This window comes from Lissotriton vulgaris, chromosome 1_1, assembly GCF_964263255.1.
Source record: "Lissotriton vulgaris chromosome 1_1, aLisVul1.2, whole genome shotgun sequence".
Lineage (NCBI taxonomy): Eukaryota > Metazoa > Chordata > Amphibia > Caudata > Salamandridae > Lissotriton > Lissotriton vulgaris.
Genome location: NC_141685.1, coordinates 735,516,349 through 735,536,705, shown reverse-complemented (window position 1 = coordinate 735,536,705; position 20,357 = coordinate 735,516,349). Strand labels below are relative to the sequence as shown.

Genomic DNA, 20,357 nt, shown 5'->3' with positions numbered 1-20,357 from the left:
CAGAAACACCAGAAATCTCCATTGATGCTCTCATGACCACCATAGAAAGATACTCTGCTCACTCCGGATACAAACTGAACCGAGACAAATCGGAGGTTAAACCCCTGAACATCCAAGGCACCAAAGATATGCTGGGTATTTCCGGCCTTTCATGGCAGACCGGCTTCATTAAATATCTCGGGATTGAATTTGGTAGCACCCTTCTTGAAACACTCCAGCGCAACGAAAAAACCACCCTAGAAAAAATTAAATCACAACTAGACGGTTGGTCCCCTCAATTCATAACATGGTGGGGGAGAGTTCCTCTGGTGAACTATCTTATTACGATGCTGCCCCTCTCTTTGACTCCGGATTTCCATCACAAGTTAGACATTTCTCTGGAAAGGAAAAAGAGCTAGGATTAGCATAAAGAAACTCCGCTTGGATAAGTCCCTAGGAGGCTTCAACTTAGAGGATTTCAAACTGTACCAAACGGCTTTCCTTGCCAAACAAGGCTCTTACTGGTTGACACCTCCTGCCGACTACACCCCTGTTTGGTTAGACATAGAAAAAACCAGGGATGTGGAAATCCTATAGCCTGACGCCCAGGACATATTGTTTGGGGTCAAGGGCAACACGTTTTAATGTGTATTCTGTCCTTGGGACAAGTAGGCCCAACCCCCTGCATAAACCCTGGCATGGTTTTTGTAAAGCCTACTTGATGTGAGAGCTGCCGGGCCCTCACCATTATAACAAACATTGGCAAACTCAGACAGGATAGATCTTTAAAGAAGGGTGGTGGCTTAGCGATTATTTATAGAGACAAACACTTAATTAAAATAGATACAATTGGATCACCTGCTTGTGAAGCATTGACCTTCTCGATTATGCTTTCAAACACCCAATCATTCAAAGGAACCCTCCTCTACCGCCCACCTGGCTCCCGAGCTGATTTCCTTACAGCTCTAGATAGCCTGATAGAGCCAGTGGCAGGAGCCCCCGACTATACCATCCTGGGTGACTTTAATTTTTACCTAGAATCCCTCGATGACAAGGACTCCTCCTCCCTTGCAACAGACCTACTATCAGCGGGTCTATGACAGCTAGTGACAAAACCCACTCATTTGGCAGGTCACACACTTTATGGTCTCTTCACTAACAACAGCAACATCTCCCTATCTACTGTTATCCCCCTGACCTGGACAGACCACTCCGCAATAATATTTAATATTCAGACTAGAAATACGAACTACCCGCACACCGGCTCCCGTGCTCCCAAACAGCTTCGAGCATGAAGGAACATGGACACCTATCTTCTACAAACAACCCTCTCCTCCACAACTTCACACCAGACCCAGATCTAGCTTCCAATGATTACTCACACTGGCTACATAATGACTTCAGCACCTTAGTACCCCTAAGAATGTTTTCACTAACCGAAGTGCTCCCTCTGCCCCTTGGTTCCCAGAGGCGCTCAGAATTGAGAAGCAACGCTGCAGAAATCTAGAAAGGCGTTGGCGCAAACACTATGACAACAAAGACAAATTACTTTATATGGACGCAATAGTTAAATATAAACATCTCATTGTCGCAGAGAAAAGCAAATTTTATCTTACACAAATAGATTCGGCCCAAAACTCCACCAAACAGCTATTCCAGGTGGTAACCAAACTATCCAGCCCACCGACGAGCTCATACATAGACTCCTCCTCTCAAGTCATCTGTAACTCCCTCGCTAACTTTTTTGAAGACAAGGTCAATCAAATTTACTCAAACTTCTCAACCCGGATCAATTCCGACCACACTAATTTCAACACTCTCACCAACACCCTGCCTGCTGTGTTCTCAGAATTCAATCAGGCTCCACCAGAGCAGATAACAGAATTGATCTCCTCCATTAAATCAGGATCCCCCCTCGATCCTTGTCCTCCTTCCATTCTAAAACTCATCCCTGACTCTATAGGCCCTATCCTTACCAATATTTGCAATTCAATGTTCCATACGGGCTCTTACCCTTCAGTCTGGAAAAAGGCTATCAGCAAACCCCTATTTAAAAAAAACAATCTCTATCCCTCAGAATCTAAAAACTACAGACCCATTGCATGCCTCCCTTTTCCATCAAAAATTTTCGAAAACATTATGAACATTCAATTATCTCAGTTCGTCGACCACAATAATCTTTTGGATGACACTCAATTTGGGTTTAAGAAGGGCCACGGGACCGAGACAGCCCTCATTAAGGCATCTGACGAGATCAGGATGATCCTAGACCAAGGTGGTGCAGCAGTCCTGATTCTATTGGATCTGTCTGCTGCCTTTGACGCCGTCGATCAAGCCATCTTGATCGACCGGGTATCCTCCATCGGTATTCAGCATAAAGCCAAAGCCCTTCTAACCTCATTCCTCTCCAACTGCACCCAGTCCGTTAAATTGAGCGACTTCTACTTCTCTGTATTTACCCTTCCCTGTGGTGTGCCCCAAGGATCCTCCCTAAGTCCGACCTTATTTAACATCTACCTGTCGGACTTGGCCAGGGTCATCAAAGCACACAGGATGAGACTAACCTCGTACGCCTACGACACCCAACTGGTGCTGGCTGTACACAATGATGGAGGAGCAGTTGCTGCCAGCCTCCAGGAGGGAATGCTAGCCATCAGCTCCTGGATTGCAAACAAGTGCCTAAAGTTGAACTCCAATAAAACAGAAGTAATGATTTTTGGCAGCCTATCCCCTGGTTGGTTCGCCATTTGGTCGCAAACCGAGTTGGGATCTCCTCCAGGACCTGTCACAAAGGTCAGGAAACTGGGTGTAATGTTCGATGAGAAGCTCTCGTTCATCCATCACGCGAATGCGGTCGTCTCATCATCCTTTCTACACCCATAAAATGATGAGAAAACTCCTACCATTTCTCCCCCCCAGCGCCGGCAAAACCCTCATGCGCACACTGGTTATGTCGAAAGCTTACTACTGCAACGGACTCCTCCTAAACGCCAGGGAGAAAATACTGAACTAATTGCAACTAGTTCAGAATTCAGCAGCCAGAGTACTGTCCGGCACCCCAAAGTTCAAATCGATCTCTCCTGTCATACGTCAACTTCACTGGCTGCCGATCAGAAGTCGAACCAAATTTAAAGTACTGTGCATCTCATACAAATCGATTAACAACGCTGGACCCGAGTTCCTTAAAAATGTACTCTGCCCATACACCCCCAACAGACCCTTGCGCTCCTCCTCAGCTCCCCTTCTTACCATTCCTCGCACAAAGAAAACATCATGGGGAGATATACGTTTCACAGTTGCCACAGCTAGACTATGGAATACCCCACCCCGTTCACATCAAAACCAGTCCCACCCTCCTGACCTTTAGGAAACTAGTAAAAACCTCGCTCTTCAACCAGTAGACACCCACCTCAACTGCGCTCCGTTTACTCCACAGCGCTGAGACACCCCAGGGTATTTGTGCGCTATATAAATTGCACAAATAAATAAATAAAATGAAATGTTTAAATCTGTACTGCAGGGAGAGGGTTCCTGCTATGACAACAGCTAATTGCTAAAAACGATTTTAACTATGATAAACTTAGTTTTTTCATTTTATCATTAGGGGCCATATGTATCAAGCTAACTAGCATTCGCAAAGGCCGAAATTCTGCGAATTTCGGCCTTTGCGAATGCTAATTTGACAAATGGTATGTATCAAACATGTTTGATGCAAAATAAGAAATAGCAAAATTTGCAATTCCTTATTTTGCGATTGCACTTAAGGAATCGCAAATATTGCGATTCCTTAAATGCAATGTATCAAACAAAAAATATTCAAAAAATGCCATTAAGGATTCGCAAATTACTACCAACTTCTAGTTGGTGGTAATTTGGGAATTCTTTTCAAAAAGCTTTCCTCTAAATAACAAAAGGTGCCATATGACGCCCATACATGCCCTTAGGGCATGTATGTGCGCCATATGCCCCCAAATGTCTTTTTCAGGGGTGCAGCAGGGTGTTCTTGAGACACCCCTGCACCCTTGAAGAAATTCCTAATTTGCGATTAGCTAATTGCTAATCGCAAATTGCACCTTCATTCCTATGGGCCTCCTGGCCCATGGAAATGAATGGGTAATTTGCGATTAGCAATTTGCTAATCGCAAATTAGGAATGGTAAATAATCGCCATTTAATAGCGATTTCGTACATACATACCGTTTTGCGAATTCCAAATAGCGATTCCTTAAAATTCGCTATTTGGAATTCGCTAAACGGTAGTATGATACATATGGCCCTAAATCCCATTGGCACTGAAACACTTCACAATAAACAGGGCCAAAAACAAACCCTTGTGGGGCCCATTTAAATTGAGCTACAGCTTAAAGTTGGTAACTCTGTTAAGGAAGAACTACTGTGGGGTCCAGTGAGTACAGGGACTTTGTGAATGTATGGACGGGCACGAGGAAAAAAGTGGAGTAAGGAAACTCATTCATAAAATATGAACCATCAGACGTACATGGGTACACTGAAAAGTACGCGAGAAAAAGACTAATTGTAAGAGCAGGCTTATTGACAAAGTTCTTTCAAGTAAACTAATAATTCACCCGAAACAACTATTAAGAGAGGAGGAGAGCTAATATGAGTGGGTAAATCAAGCAAGGTGAGAACTACGGAGACACTGCAGTACAAAATAAATTCTACAGTGATGCTAAGAGAAACCACAATCCAAACAAGATAGAACACTGAAAACCCAGATACCCTGAGTAAGACTAAGCTCAAATGAGATTATACAATCCATGGCCCATATAAAGCAAGATTGCAGCAATTATATCAAGGCTTCCTTAGGGCAGTATTATGAGAAAATGACAAGAAATTCTTAACCAAAATTTGACATAACAAGGATTCTAAGTTAGTGTGCATAAACCTTGCAGGTGTGAGCCACTTCGTTCCGGAATAATACCTTCTTCAGAATCCGCTGTATCCTCCTCGTCTGTGTCAGTTTCAACAACATCTAGGAAAAAAGAATATCATCAGGCAAGATTACTGCATACACGAGCAGAGTTAAGAAGCTACAAAAGATCCCTTTAAGCGACTACAGCAGAAACACAAGTCTCTGAGCGAATATAGGGTGTACAAACATTTGCGTCCACTACCGAGATGAGCCACCAACACTTAATGGAACAAACGTACATGCAGGAGAAGGAAATGAGAAAATGAAATGAGAAAAGTTTTTAATCAATGGGTGAGCCATATCTCAAAGGTTGTTCAAGGTGTCCTGCATGTGCTATGGCTTCATAAAGTCTAACATTTTCTACATTGTGGAAGTACATGGTGTTATATTTTGTGGCAAAGCAATCCCACCATTCCCATTTAGCAGGCACCATTTTCAAATGACTGGTGTAGCACTAATAGTATGTGTGAAAGAGACTACTTGCTGAAATTAACGGAAGGGCAGGCAATTGTTAAATAGGACTGACCACCATTTACTTCAGGAGTAAACGCTTGCACTAAAGGAGTCTTTTTACATGCCTTCTGCTACACTGTTCTGTCTCAGTCAATTTAGGAAGGTGATCTCTTACTTGAACAGCAGTCAAAAGACCATGGTGGTGAAACATATAGAGGGAATGAACTGTGGGGAGTCCCCAAACAGCAAATTAATGGCCCTAGTAAGAGAGAGGTGGGGTGCATCCCAAGGAATTAAATTTCAATAGCCTATTCAGAATTGTTAGCTCACTGAGGAACAATTGAGGTCAAAAGGATTCCTTCGCATCAATGAAATTAATAGCTGCGAAGCAATTTCTCCAAAGACACAGCGAAATAATGATTCTCATTTCAGCCTGATATTAATGTTACAAAATTTGTTAGATGGATTCTAACAATTTTACCTGGACCCTGCAGGGTTACTGATTTATTAATCCACCGCTACTTCCCCGTAGACTGGGTTCATCTCAATCATCAACTCATATAGTCTATCGACATACAAAAAGTCAGTGAGGCACTAGCTTTCTAAACAGAATAGCCAGGCATTGGTTAGATGCAGTTCTTTCATTGAAATAAAGATACTGAAAAGTCCATTTAGGCACACATATGCCAACATTTTTCCCAGTCTTTACAAGCAAGCTAAACAGGGTTGCCCAGTCGGGAGGCCTTTTAGATCTTGTTTTTTTTTTTTAAGTAAGAACATCAAAAGGGAATCTTTGATAGTAACAGCAACAGCAACTTTAAAATCTTGGTCTAAACAAAAGGATACTTTAAAATGATGGTTTAACTTGGACTGCGTCCTCTGAGGCAGATGCAGGAAACATAACCACATTACCAAAATTCCTCTCCACGGGTTTTGCCCAATATAGAAAACTTTTTATTTTTAGATTAACAAAAATGATGCAAGTCGTGCAATTTATTTGGAAGCAGAAAACAAGTGAGAAAAGCAGTCAGGTATCTACCCATGTTCTACACAATCAGATTAGCCTAACTTAATTTTCAGTATAACTACTGGTCAGCTGTTGGGAAGTGCAGATCTTGCATCAAGATACGATGTTTACTGTCACAGAATGTCAAACACGATACATATAGGTTTGGCTCAACAGGGCAAACCTTTTGACATTAGAAACAAGACACTATACCTGGCTTGCTTAACGCAACTACTTATATTTGCATACACAAAGACTGTAAACATTCCGTAAGGAGTATGTTACTTACCCTGTAAGCATTTATTCGCAGTGTGCAGTGCAGTATGCACACTCCTGCCATCTAGTGTTGGGCCTGGACTCTGCAATTTGTTTTCCAGAGAAAGTCTTTTATGGTTAACTTGGTGCGTCATATCTCCTCCGCGAGGCATTTGGGCATGTTCAACAGCTCCTTTGTAAGATTGCAATATTTTTTGCCTGCCATACAGGAAGCGAGGCTATAGTCTGGTATGTTAGTGTTTGCTGTTGAACATGCTTCAATTTATTGTGTGTATGTGCTACCATCTACCTGCCGAGGAGGCAGGAGGGTGCATGGGAATCTGCAGCACCACACGATAAGAATAGATGCTTACAGGGTAAGTAACAGTCCATTTATAGTAGGTGTTGGCTGCAGATACACATGCGATGCATAGATTGCAAAACCGTACTACTCCTGCGGTGGCTTTAGGAATCAGATGGTGTATTTGCATGAAATAATGTGCGCAGAACGGTTTGTCCCACTAGAGCCTGTTGTCTGACTTGTACATTCACACAATAGTGTTTGGTACAAGTGTGTGGGTTTGTCCATATTGCCGCTTTACAAATGTAGGTTAGTGGGATATTGCCTAAAAAGGTCATGGATGCTCCTTTTTTCCTTGTAGAATGAGCCCATGGCATTGTGGGCAGTGTTCATTTTGCTTTGATGCATCAAATGTGTATACATTTAACTGTCCCTCTACGGGTTCCTGCCTTTGAGGGCTCATTTAACATCAACAGTATGTAACACCCTTACTGCAACAGTCTCTGGTTTTGGAAAAAGCAGGTTACTCGAATTTCTGTTTTAAATGGAAAGGTGATATAACTTTTGGCAGAAACTTTGGGTTTGTGCGCAGCTGAACCTGGTCTTGGAACACTTGGTACATAAGATTCCTCAATACTTAGTGCATGTATTTCAGTTATTCTTCTAAGGGATGCAATAGCAAAAAGAAAAGCCACTTTTCATGTGCAGATTGTATTTTTCATTTATGCATCGGTTCAAATGGTGTGGACATTAACTGTGTTAACACAATGTTTAGGTTCCATGATGGTACCGGAGGTGTACATGGTGGAATCCCTATATCCTGAATACAGCAGTTCTCGAAGAGACTGCGCAAGTGCTGCCTAGCCAAGACCTAAATAAATGTCTATAGGAACCTCAAACAGCTATCGACCTCTTACACAGATTGGGGATTTACAATAAATGCCACCAAAACCCATCTACAACTGCTCCAAATATAACTGTACCTTGGAGCCATACTCAGTTCGATAACAGCAAAACCATACCCCAATCCTCAGAAGGTTCTCAATCCCCAGAATCAACTGGCTCTTCTTCAACCACATCATCGCTGATCAGTGAAAATGGTGATGTGCCTTCTGGGTATGATGGCTTCTCGCATTGCGATAGTTCACATGCAAGACTCCATATGAGGCCTGAAAGCTTGCTTAGCATCACAATTGTCACAAGCGGGTGGCAAGATGGAGGATCTAGTATTGGTTTCACACAAGGTCCATCATGCACCATGGGGGAATACACAAAACACACAAAAGGTAAGAGCCTTCAAAGACCCAATAACACAGGTGACAATCACTGCAGATGCATCAGTTTCTGCTCTCGCTTTTCATGGACAGCAGGTTTACCCTCCTAGCCTTTGCCCGCCTCTACCACGCCTGTGCCTCTCTGGGCCCCTCCCTCCCCTGAGCTTTCACTTGCCATCCCTGTGGCTCGCTGTGCCCTGGTTCTGGCCTCCACGGTACTGGGGAGGCGGTGGCCCGCGTTGCACAGAGTAAACTCCTTTTTTAGGTCTCGCGACCTATCAATGCGCGCAAGCGCATTGAGCGGAGCGAGAATTCATGTCGGCAAAATCCTCTTCAAACCAAGGGCTTTCAGCCCCGCGGTTTTCTTGCAGTTCACGTGAATCACATGAGCAAACATGCACGCGCATTCACGGCCAGGGCTTCTCCTCCCCTAATTATTCATGGCCGGCCGCAGGCCGGCCGTACTTTCAGTTTCCCGCTTCTCCTCCCCTAATCATTCATTCCCGGCCGCTCACAGCACATCAAAGGGCTTCGCCCAGCGTGCGCTCTGCGGCTTCTCCTCCCCTATGCCCCCAGGCCGTGTTCCCTCCCCTGCTACCCCATCCTCACTCATCCCTCGCACCCCCTCCTCCTTCACGCCCCCACCATTTGCCAGTTTAATAATCATTCATAACCTCATTCTCTCTATCAACAATATTCCCTCCCGTGCTTCCTCACGTACAGCTATTAACTGCATCCGTTTCCTTAGCAGCATTCGTGACCTTGCATCCTGCCTGCTGCAGTCACTGTTCTTTCCCTTCATTTGTTCATTCTGGTACTGTTCTCATGTACTCGCCTGTCAGAGTATTTCTAACTCTCCCAACTTTTCTTCCTACATCTAAAGCCGATTTCTTTTCTGTCCCTTCTCATCCAGTCCAGCTGGGTCTGCCCTCTACCACTTTCTATTTTCTCGGTGATTCTGCGCTTCTCTCGCTCATTCACTTTCTGTTTCTCCATCGCCTCCCACGACCTCTCTCTAGTTGTCCTCGCTATCTCTCGCACTCCCACGTTTTTTCTTGAGTCTATCCCTCTCTTTCTCGCGCCTCATCTCTTTCTTTTCCCACTCTTTCTTCATTTCCCTCCCTCTCTTGCCTCCTGACTTTCCTTCTCCATGCTCTTTCCTTCGCAACCCTACTCTTGTTACTTTTCCCTTCTACCCTTCTCTAGCTGTCTCCTTTCTTGCCTCGCATTCTCTCTCTATATTTTCTTTTTCTCCTGCTCCCTTCTCTCACCCTGCATATCCTCAATGTATATATGTCGTCCACTCTCTCCTACACCCCACTCCCTCCTACACCCCACTCCCTACAAGACGTACGCATTTAGTATATAAAAGTATGCAGATGCATTTGCATAAATATTCCCGATTGTGCGCGTTTGCAATATGTGCGAGATGAGCAAGACATTGGAAACAGAAACATCAAGGCATTGTATTTCCAGTGATTGCTTGCAATACGCCATTTTATTTTCTATAGAATAAAGAGGTGTGCGTGGTAGGTGCGGTTTTTTTTTGCTGCAGGACTACGTGACAGGCATGCACGGCAAGACTCTGCATGTAGAAACAACGGGGCGCTCTTTTTTCCACAGAAATGTGGACATATCCAAATGTTTACAATTCACCATTTTAACATTTAACATATTATTAGTAATCAGTTGCCAAACAGATTTCGCTATTTTTAATTTGCAAAAGTCTGGAGCTAGGACGTTGCTATACTAGACATACATGTATGTGGCAGATACATAGTGCAGAATAGCTCTGTTTTATGTAGGGGGTAGAAGCCACACAGAAGACAACAATTCAAAATGTACTCCATGTACATTCAGGAAGACATCGCTCACAGATACCATCCCATCTCAAGAACATATCCGAAAAATACACTTCCCTTTCTTTCAAGAAACACTTTGGATCATGGTAGTTTTTACAAATTGCACCACATTTCCAATTTACATGTGTATGCGGATTGCTCCAGCCCCCCTGCCCCCTCACTTCCTGGCCGCAGCAGCGCGCAGTGCCGCACTGCAGTAAAGTTGTAAATACCTTCCGCTGCTGTCTGCCAGCCTGCAGTGAAATACTGTCTTTGTTCGACATTTCTCTTCTCAGGCCGATCGTAAAACTTTCCAGCCCCAACGCCTCACTTTAAAACACACCCCGTTTAACCACATCGCTGCGGCGGCTATTCCGCCGCAGCGCTAAACGGGCGGGGCGGGCGCACGGCAGCCGCATGCTGGTGACAGAACCGCTCCGTCACCAGCCGCGGTTGCGCTGTGCTCGTGACGGAGCAGTTCCGTCATGGCCCCGCCCGCCTAATAGAACGCGCCGCGCAGGCGCGGCGACCGGGCCATGACGGAACCGCTCCGTCATCAGCACAGCGCACCCGCAGCTGATGACGGAGCGGCTCCGTCATCAGCATCGAAGGTGTTAACAAAACAAAGCTGCAACCAGGCCTTTTGGCTGAAACGATTTCTACTACCACAGTTATTGTACTAAAACTATTTCCAGTTTAGGTCACTTAAAGATTCTGGCCCCCGTGCTTTTTTGGTTTTGAACTGGCAAACTCGTATTTTCTTTGCCTCCAAGAATAAACAATATAAACTTTGAAGTGGCATTTTGTTTGAAGTGTTTTTGGAATATTACACTGCAGCAGCGGCGTCTGGGTGGAATCGAGGCAGTATCTGCGCCTAGAAAAGGTCATGCCCAGTGCTTGGCGCTGATTTACGCTGCTAACTGCTTTCGTTACAAAAGCAGCCCTGATACTTTGCAATGGAGCCGGCCTGCTTGTTCAGAAAGCGCCCGGTGACTTTGAAAATGGGAGGCAGCCGCAGTGTGGCAAAGAGGCTCTGGTTAACAAGCACTGGCGTTGCCAATAGGTCTCGTAGTAGGAAAGTTGGAGCTATTACAATTGCAAATAACAATGCCTTTTATTTTTGTTTTCATTTTAAAAACATAAAGGGCTTTGTCATTTACAAAACCAATAGCTCCAACTTTCCTACTGCGAGACCTATTGGCAACGCCAGTGCTTGTTTTAGGTGCCATGCTCCGGTGTCGCATCCCCACCTTCTACAGAAAATCAACCCCAACACTAAAAGGGTTCACTTTACTTGTTCAGGATTTCATGGCGCAGCCCCTCCCTCCCCCACCGAGTGTGGAAAGAGAGGAGCTCACTGGAGGCAGGAGTGGCAAAGTCAGGTGTGGTTTCCTTAGCATAGGGCTCCAAAGTCTCCAACTTTATTAAAATGTTCCTTTTCCTCATGACATACTCTTTTGCTCTCCTACACATTGCTCTGCTTTTCTTCTCTTCATCTCTATGTCCGTGTCCCTCTCCATGCTTTCTGTTTTCTCTCCGTTTCTCCCTCTCTCTCTAAAATGCATCACTCTCCACCGGCTGTCTGTCCTCTTTCCACGCCTTTCTCAAGGTTTCTTGTTTTGTCAAAATGTATGTCCCCTTCCGTCGCTGGACCTCTCCCATTTGCTTGCTATTTTTTTTTCTATGACTTAGCAATTAGTGTTGGCAATCATCTATCGAGGTTAAGAGGGCACAGATAAAAATAATAGACTGTACCGCACTCTTTGTACACATTTGCTTCTAGCGCTTGGGACCTAGTAACCACGAACTATGATGGTGTTTGTGCTCTGTAGGCTAAAAGCTATAATGATATTGTGGGCTACTAACACTCTACATAATCTCCCAACACATAGATAAACATTATCTTTTACAATGTCAATAGCTCCTATTGCATTGCAAATGCTTGTTGTTTGCTGAAACTCTTGATCAGACAATCTTTCATGTAAGGGAAGACATGTATTTTTTCCTTTCTTAGATTTTCAGCTATTACAGCTAAGCATTTGATGAACACACATGGGGGCTGTTACACTGAATGGTAGTACTTTGACCTGATAGTGACGTTCATTTGCCACAAGTCGGAGGTATCTGCGATATGTTAGATGGATTGGGATATAAAAGTAAGTATGCGCCCTTCAGGTCTAATGCATCCAGGAAGTCGCCTTCTTGTGGTGGTGGTATTACATCCTGAAGTATCACCTTGTGAAAGTGTTCAGATACGATGTATTCATTGAGTGGGTGTAAGTCCAGTATAGGACAGAGCGTTCCATCCTTTTTAGGTTTCGCCTGGCGTTCGCTGCGCAGCGAAAACTTTTGAGAAGCAGTCTGAGGCTTTGTCCCGCCTCTCTGTTCCATTGGCTAGCTCCATAAATGGAGGCTAGCCATTGGAACAGAGATGCGGCAGTCATTGTGGGAGCAGATTCGTGGGCGTTCCGGCGATTTTTTCGCTCTCCGCCCCTTTGTGAACATCATTGCGGCGGTGGGCGGTGGTTTATAATTTTTTTTTTTTAGGTTTTTTTGGGTCATTCCTCCAGGCTGACCGCCGCCGGAAGAAGTCCTGGTGAGTGCTCCCCTCCCGCTGTCCTTGTGTCCGTTCCCGCCCCCCCTCCCGCGCCAGTTCCCGCCCCTCCCGCTGTCCGTGTCTCCGGTGGGAGTGGAGTCCGATTGCTGCTGAACTCTGGTTCTTCCGTAAACAATTTTAAACATAGTGTTTGGCTGCCAGTGGTTTCCATAACTACTTCGTCACTCCTGTGTGTGTGTTTTTTATCTTTAAGAAGAGCGTAATTAACAAAGCTTTTTGAAGTGTCCCCCTTCTTTAGACAGTTCTGTTGACTCAAAAATCTAGTTAGGTTTCGCCTGGCTGCTGGACCTTTAAAAAAGGTAGCAAGCTGTGGTCGGCTGGTAGCTGGATTTGGATGAACATATGGGATTAAAAGGGAGCACAGCTGGAGGTAGCATTTCCATCGCAGTGTTCAGTTCAGTAAATCTTTATTTCGGTGATAAAAATCATCATAAAAATACAGGTTATAAAAATTCATTCCATTACAATACTGAACTATATGTGAGTTTAAAAAACAGATACATAACTAATAAAATTCATAGAGAGAATACACATTTTATGTACATCATAGCTTAATCCCGTGTGTTCCTTAGCCTGACAGCAATTTTTAGAAAGCTTATCACAGAACATAAAGTGTGAGTAACACTTGCTCTTTGTAAAAAGAGTAATGCAGCTTTAGCGTGACGCAATTTTTTCTCTCTTAAAATATCATCTAGGAAACTACGCCTTGGGGACTGATAAAATGGACAAAGTAAACAAGCATTTGCAATGCAATAGGTCTCGCATTAGGAAAGTTTGAGCTATTGGTATTGTAAATTATTTTTTTTTATTTATGTGTTGGTTTTGAAAATAGCAAAATTAATAGCTTTGTCATTTACAATGCAAATAGTTATAACTTTTGCAAATGTCACACCAATAGCATTTGTAATGCAATATGTGTTGTATTTACGTGACTTAGATGTATTGATATTACAAATAACAATGGCTTTTAATTTTTGTTTAATAATTAATATTTAAATAAAAGTTATTGTAATTTATAATGGCAATAGCCTAAACTTTTGTAAATAACTTTTGTGAAGATTATGTTCAGTGTATTTTATTGTGACAAAAATCCAAGAACAGAAGTGAAATATTAACATCTTTTTGTGACATTTGTAATAAAGCTTGAAACATTGAGAGAACATATTTGAACCAGTTGTTGTTAAATGGTTGCACAGATTGATGCTGTGGTGGCGCTGAGTGATGTGGTGGCGACGGGTGATGCTGTGGCATTCAGTGATGCTGTGGTAACGCATAGTGATGTTGTGGTGCCCCTAAGTTATGTTGTGATGCCCCTGAGTGATGCTGTGGTGGTGTTGAGTGATGCTGTGGTGATGCGATAGATAGAGTGAGTGCGATAGATAGATAGAGTGCGTGCGATAGATAGATAGAGGGATGGTGATACATAGAGGGAGGGTGATAGAGGGAGGGTGATAGATAGAGGAAGGGCGATAGATAGAGTGATGGCGACAGATAGAGTGAGTGCGATAGATAGACAGAGAGGGCGATAGATAGATAGACAGACAGAGTGAGGGTGATAGATAGACAGAGAATGAGGGCTCTAGATAGATAGAGTGAGGGCGATAGATTGATAGAGTGAGGGCGATAGATAGAGTGAGGGTGATAGATAGAGGGCGATAGATCGATAGAGGGCGATAGATAGAGGGCGATAGATAGATAGAGGGCGATAGATAGATCTATAGATAGATAGATAGATAGAGTAATTATGTGGCATGTAATTATGTGGCACTGAGTGGTATTTGGAGTGTATGTTGCATTAAGTGCAGTGTAATTATGTGGCGTGTAATTATGTGGCAATGAGTGGTATTTGGAGTGTATGTTGCATTGAGCGCAGTGTAATTATGTGGCGTGTAATTATGTGGCACTGAGTGATATTTGGAGTGTATGTTGCATTAAGTGCAGTGTAATTATGTGGCGTGTAATTATGTGGCAATGAGTGGTATTTGGAGTGTATGTTGCATTGAGCGCAGTGTAATTATGTGGCGTGTAATTATGTGGCACTGAGTGATATTTGGAGTGTATGTTGCATTGAGTGCAGTGTAATTATGTGGCGTGTAATTATGTGGCACTGAGTGGTATTTGGAGTGTATGTTGCGTTGAGCGCAGTGTAAATATGTAGCATATAATTATGTGGCACTGAGTGTCAGTTTATGTTATTTATCAAGCGCACTTTAAACAGTTACTAGTAAATGGTAAGTTTTAGTGGCATTAAGGTGCACTGGTTGAAGGGCGCGGATCTTGTAGCGTCTGATGTTACTGCGCAGCCTTCAGGCGCTGCGGTGACAGGCAAGCCTCGGAGTGCGACAAAGCCACGTTTATTCGCAAGGGTTTTCATCTAGATTTCTGGGATTCTGGGCTTGGGAACAGAAGTCCACTTCCTCTCTAGCATTATTATTTTGTGTGTCGAATGGCCGATTGGCCGAGGCTCGTGGGAGGTCAGAGTTCGCTCAAGGCTTTATTGCGGGTATCACAGCTTCAGTCAGCAGCTTTCTCCGCTTAGTAAAATATTTTCCAAACTTATTGTAAATTGTTGCAGTGGTGCCAGCTCACAGTTCTCTCGCCCATACCCGCCTCAGATTCCAGAGGCTGGCACACGGTGCTGTCTCTCTGCAGGCCTGGTGTTGGGCACCGAAGCACGCCTGGTTGTTGGTACTCTGCTTCTGCAAGAGTGGTTTCTTCCGGCTGCACAAGCAGAACACGCCGGGGAGACCCATGCCCTGGACACCACGGCGTTAGAGGGAGCTGCTTCCCGTCTGCTATGTGACCAATGGACTATTGCTCTCCCAGTGAAAGATGTGTCTTAATATATATTCGAGTGGCGTGGGTCAGTGGGTGGTTAAGAAAGCTCTTGATAAGTCGGCGAATGCGCACGTTCCCGGGGAAGAGGGCAGCAGCTGGACTCCGCCTGCAGCACCCACCTGGTCCTGAGACTGCATCTTTATCCTGGTTATGTGAGTGCTGCCCCAAACTGGCCACGTGAGTGAAGCTCGTGCTTGGTCCCGAGGATGCAGCTGCTATTGGGAGTGCAGTTTCAGCTTGATCCAGTGACTGCAACTCTAGTCTAGTCCTACGAGTGCAGTTGCACCTTGGCACTGAGTGCACTTCCAGCCTGGTCCTTTAAGTGAGTGCAAATCCTCTCTGATCCTGCGAGCGCAGCATCACCCTGGTCTTGTGAGTGCAGCACGCGCCAGGTCCGCTAAGTGCAGTCCCAGTCAGGTCATGCGAGTGCAGCTTCTGCAACGTTCAGTGAGTGCGCATCCAGCCTTGTCCTGGGAGTGCTGCTCCATCCAGGACTTGCGAGTGCCGCTGCACCCTGGTCCTGTGGGTGCAAATCCATCTAGTTCTGCAAGTGCCGCATCCGCCTGGTCCGGTGAGTGCAGCTAGAGCCAGGTCATTGAGTGCAGCTACAGACAGGTCCGGTGAGTACTGATCTAGCCTGGTTCTGCTAGTGCAGCACCTGCAAGTTCTGGTGAGTGCATCCCCTGCCTGGTCCTGTGACAGGGCGGCACTCGCCTGGTCCGGTGGGTGCAGCCCTTACCAGGTCCGTGATGGCTTCTCCAGCCTCACCCTGTCAGTGCTGCTGCAGCCTGGTCCTGTCAGTGCAGCTCCGGCAGGAGGTGGACACAGGCAGCCACTCCACAGAGACAAGGCCGATCTGTGTGTCCAGAGAGCAGCGCGCGCCTAGCGGCTTCCTGTCCTGCGCTGCACCATTAATAGCTGCTCCTAAATATTCTGCAAAACATAACATGCCTGCCCGACACGGTTTCGTTTATTCTAGCATTTAAAATGGCCTCCTTCCTCTTCACTGTTCACACAAGAAACTCTCTCGTCAGCACAAACACATGCATAGAATGGTTACACAAAACACACTATCTGCTAATAGGGCGGAGGTGCGCGTGCACACGCACACACCACCCATATCCCAAGAAACAAATGTTCTCCCTTCCTTCTCTCTCCCACGCAAGAGCACACAAGCTTGTTAGGACGAGCACACATGACCAGTGCTTCAAATGGGCAGGTATTACTGTGTGACACAGAGTACCTGCACTTCTCAGCACCGCTGCCATACATCTAATGGAGAAGTACTGGTACTTCTCAGCACCGCTGCCATACATTTAATGGGGGAGTAGCTGCACTTCTTAGCACCGCTGCCATACATTGAATGAGGGATTATCGGCACGTCTCAGTAGCAAACAGGTCTCTAAACATTGAATATCTGCACTTCTACATTTCCACTGCACAAGACTCACGCGCTCGCCCGTAGGGTGGCCTCCGTACCCCGCTCTCACGCACAGAAGGGCCATAGACCGTCTCGCACACACTTCTCTGGTAGGGTGGTTAGGTCAGGCACACAAATGCGCCTCGAATGGTGGTCACGGCGCTAACACTGCAGATTGCCACGCAGAAAAGCGCGCTCGAGGCAGAGCTACTGTACACCGTACCAATAAAAGGTGTCAGGAGCTCTCGGGCGCTAAGTGCTTTATGGGGGCCTTGGATAAACAGGCCCTGCGGGAGGTAAACGCGTGTACAGTCCTCTGCGGCACACGATCCACACAACGCCGGCCGCGGAGCGGCTGCTGAGGCCCCCACACCTCACACTCTGGCACATGCAGGGCTGCGACGGACGGACAGGTGGAGGATGGAAGTGTGTTTTATCGTCAAAACTGTCCTGATCACCAGCCAGACAAGCACGCTGCCCCGGCACTTTGTGCGCACATGTGTGTGTGTGTGAGCGGGGCCTATCTAGACAAGCGCTGTGATATCCTTTAATCGAAAATATAGTCCCTCTGAGGGGATAATGTTTTCCCGATGCGATTGTGCTCACTTATAAAACGATCCCTGTTTGAAACTGAACTGTTCGAACCCCTCTTCTTCATAAGGGTGGGGGTCGTCCTGCGCCCAATTTCACACACCCCCTCTACCCTTCACCGAAGCTATAGAATCTCCTTTATTCTGTGATGTCTGCTGAGTTTGTGGGGCTGAAGACCCCTCTGCTGTCACAAGCAGCAGGTAGGACAGAGGGTGTCGGGGTTCAAACTGCTCGTGGATACACACGCCTCCCAGAAGCACAGATATAAGACTGCGTTTGTGGGTGGAAGCCGGAGTTATAAAATTACGCCGAGACATAGGTTTATTCACCTACACATTAAAAGGGTTCCGTTAAATTCGCCGGGATGCGCTCGCCCCGGAAAAACTTTGAGTCAAGGCCCTTCTTCTGGGGTGTTACGGTGGGGCGCGCCACTGAAGCCTCCGTTCCTCAGCCTGGTGCAACATAGGCACGGCCGCTATGGTCCCTCCTCCCGGCATGTACTGGACGCCGGCAACTGAGGCGTCCTTCAAGCCTGTAGACCGTGAGGCACGACCATGGTGCCCCTGCTCGCGGCAGGTACACGGTATGGCGGCCATAAGGCCTTGCTTTCGGGATGTACACTTCAGTGCACGGCCACTGGAGGCCCCTACGCCCGGCGTGCACGCGGTTACAGCCATGAGGCCCTGCACGGCCACTGACGCCCTGCTCCCGGCTTGAACAAGGAGGTGCACTGCTAGCGTGATCCTTAATCTCCAGCGCACACCTTTAGCATGGCCACTGCAGCCTGCACCCTGAAACTTCGAATAAATCACGCCTGTGCCCAAAGAAACATGCATCTGGGCGGGTCTCACCTACAGACCACAACTCTGCATGTCTGTGAGCAATGTCACCTTGGCTAGCTTACGTTTTTACGATGTGGATGCGCACAATTATAAATGCAATTCAAAGAGAAAGCGTTGTATTTAATAAACGAGGGCCATTGAAATGCATGACAACACACTTACTTTCGTGTTGCTCCAATGCCTCCTTTTTGCAAGGAGAACGAGGTAATAATGAGAGAAAACCGCACGGACAAAAAAAAAAAAAAGGGCGGGAACAGCTACTGAAACCCTCCCTTCCAGGACTCCGTGACCGGCCTCGTGGTTGCCAAGGCAAAATTTGTAAAAATATTGTCGTGCTACCGTAAGGCAGGTCATGGAGCTCGAGAGGCGGGATCCAGAGCAGACAAATCTGCTAAACAGGAGCTTTTTCCAATGGCAGGCCTCCGTTTCCGCCCATCTTAATCACCTCCATTGATCCGTGGGCCTCAAAACTATATCTACATGCTTATTCCTGTCCAGGCGACCCGTGTATATTAGTTCTAGCATTAAGGGGTTATGATCGCTGAAGGTACTCCACTCAGTTCTAGCTTCTAAAATCCAGTTTTTAGCAAAGACGGATACCATTATAAAGTCTATAATAGAGGAGCATCCCCTTCCTTTAAATGTTGGGATAAGCGTGCCCTCAGGACCAGGGGCAATCAGGTCGATCGTGTGTGCCAACGTGTGGGTGTCTAATACCTTGGTTATTATCGTTCCCTCCATGCTATGCTCCAGGTGTGGCCCCTTCTTAATTGGGCACGCATCCCAGTCAGCTGTAACAGGGATCAGGTTTGGACAGAGGTGGCAATTTAAATCTCCCAGAAGTACCACAATTGGTTCTCCCCGCTCCTTCCTATGTTCGGCTTCGTAAGTAAGTCTACCATCTAATTCTTGCAGGGTTTCATTATTACCATTTATCGGTCCTGAATTGTAGATGTTAAATAACTGTAGTTTTAACCCTTGCCCTTGAAATGTTATTGCTTGGAAGGTATGTGATGTCCAGACTGGTGTTGTCCATTTCTCCTCTACGCTAAGGTCAACGTAACTAGCTAACCCACCCTTGGCCCTTCCTGCTCTACTTTCTTGGGCTGGGACGAAGAAGCACTTGTAGCCCTCTATCTGATAGGGAGAGGAGTTAACTACCCACGTTTCTTGAAAAGCTAGAATGTGAAAGCCACCTATGTAATTTCTCCAGTCAACGTTTTCAAATTTTCCAGCCAAACCTGCAACATTCCAGGACAAAATGTTCATCCTTCCCCCTGGAACCTTCACTACCTTACTGCCCTGCGTATTTAAGCGAAGTTAGTCATTCCTCATAGGTCTGACCCCCTGTTCACCCCCTTCCTGTGTTAATAATGGAGTTGGGGGCCCTTTCACATGTTGAGTTCCCTGACCCCTTTGTTCAATGCAATCATTGGACATCTGACTGACCGTCCCATCATAACTAACTTAAATGGAATAGTCATTCATTCTCATACAGGGACTGCAAAGGCCTAAATCTATTTGACCACTGAGCACTGGCCTGATTTACTGTAGGGAAACCACGATATTCGTGATTCCTTGCCCAGTACCCATCTGTTAATCTGCCCTTCCTTCCCTGAGCCTGAATAGGAGGGAATATGTCACGTTTTCTGGGATAGAAATACCCTAATGGTACAGTTTGTATAGTACTCGTGACGTTCCTATTACGGTTACCCAGTATGTACTCCACTAGGTTTGGATTCCTAAAATTTGCTATACTACAATTCCCTTCAATGTATTTCCTCCTACTACCAATCCAATTTGTAAAATTTCTCCAGGTTCTTCCCCTTGCAATGGCCTATGGATAACCAATGAATAATCTTATTTTTAAGTTCCATATGTGTCTCCTTCTGGCCCACCCTTAATTCAGGTACTCCCGTGAAAACAACAACATATGGACTTACTTCGGGGGGTAAATTTATACATGGTAGGGGACAATACATTCTGTCATTTTGCTGAAGGCCGGTTA

General features: G+C 45.7%; 1 protein-coding gene across 1 annotated transcript in view; it reads right to left on the bottom strand.

The window, feature by feature from the left end:
- The window catches only part of LOC147747734 (uncharacterized), a 319,281-nt gene that overhangs the window by 252,469 nt on the left and 46,455 nt on the right, over positions 1–20,357 (bottom strand). Inside the window, exon 4 of the mRNA XM_086926074.1 lies at positions 4,921–4,971. Coding sequence (XP_086782200.1) covers positions 4,921–4,971 — 51 coding nt within the window. The remainder of the gene's footprint in view (positions 1–4,920; positions 4,972–20,357) is intronic.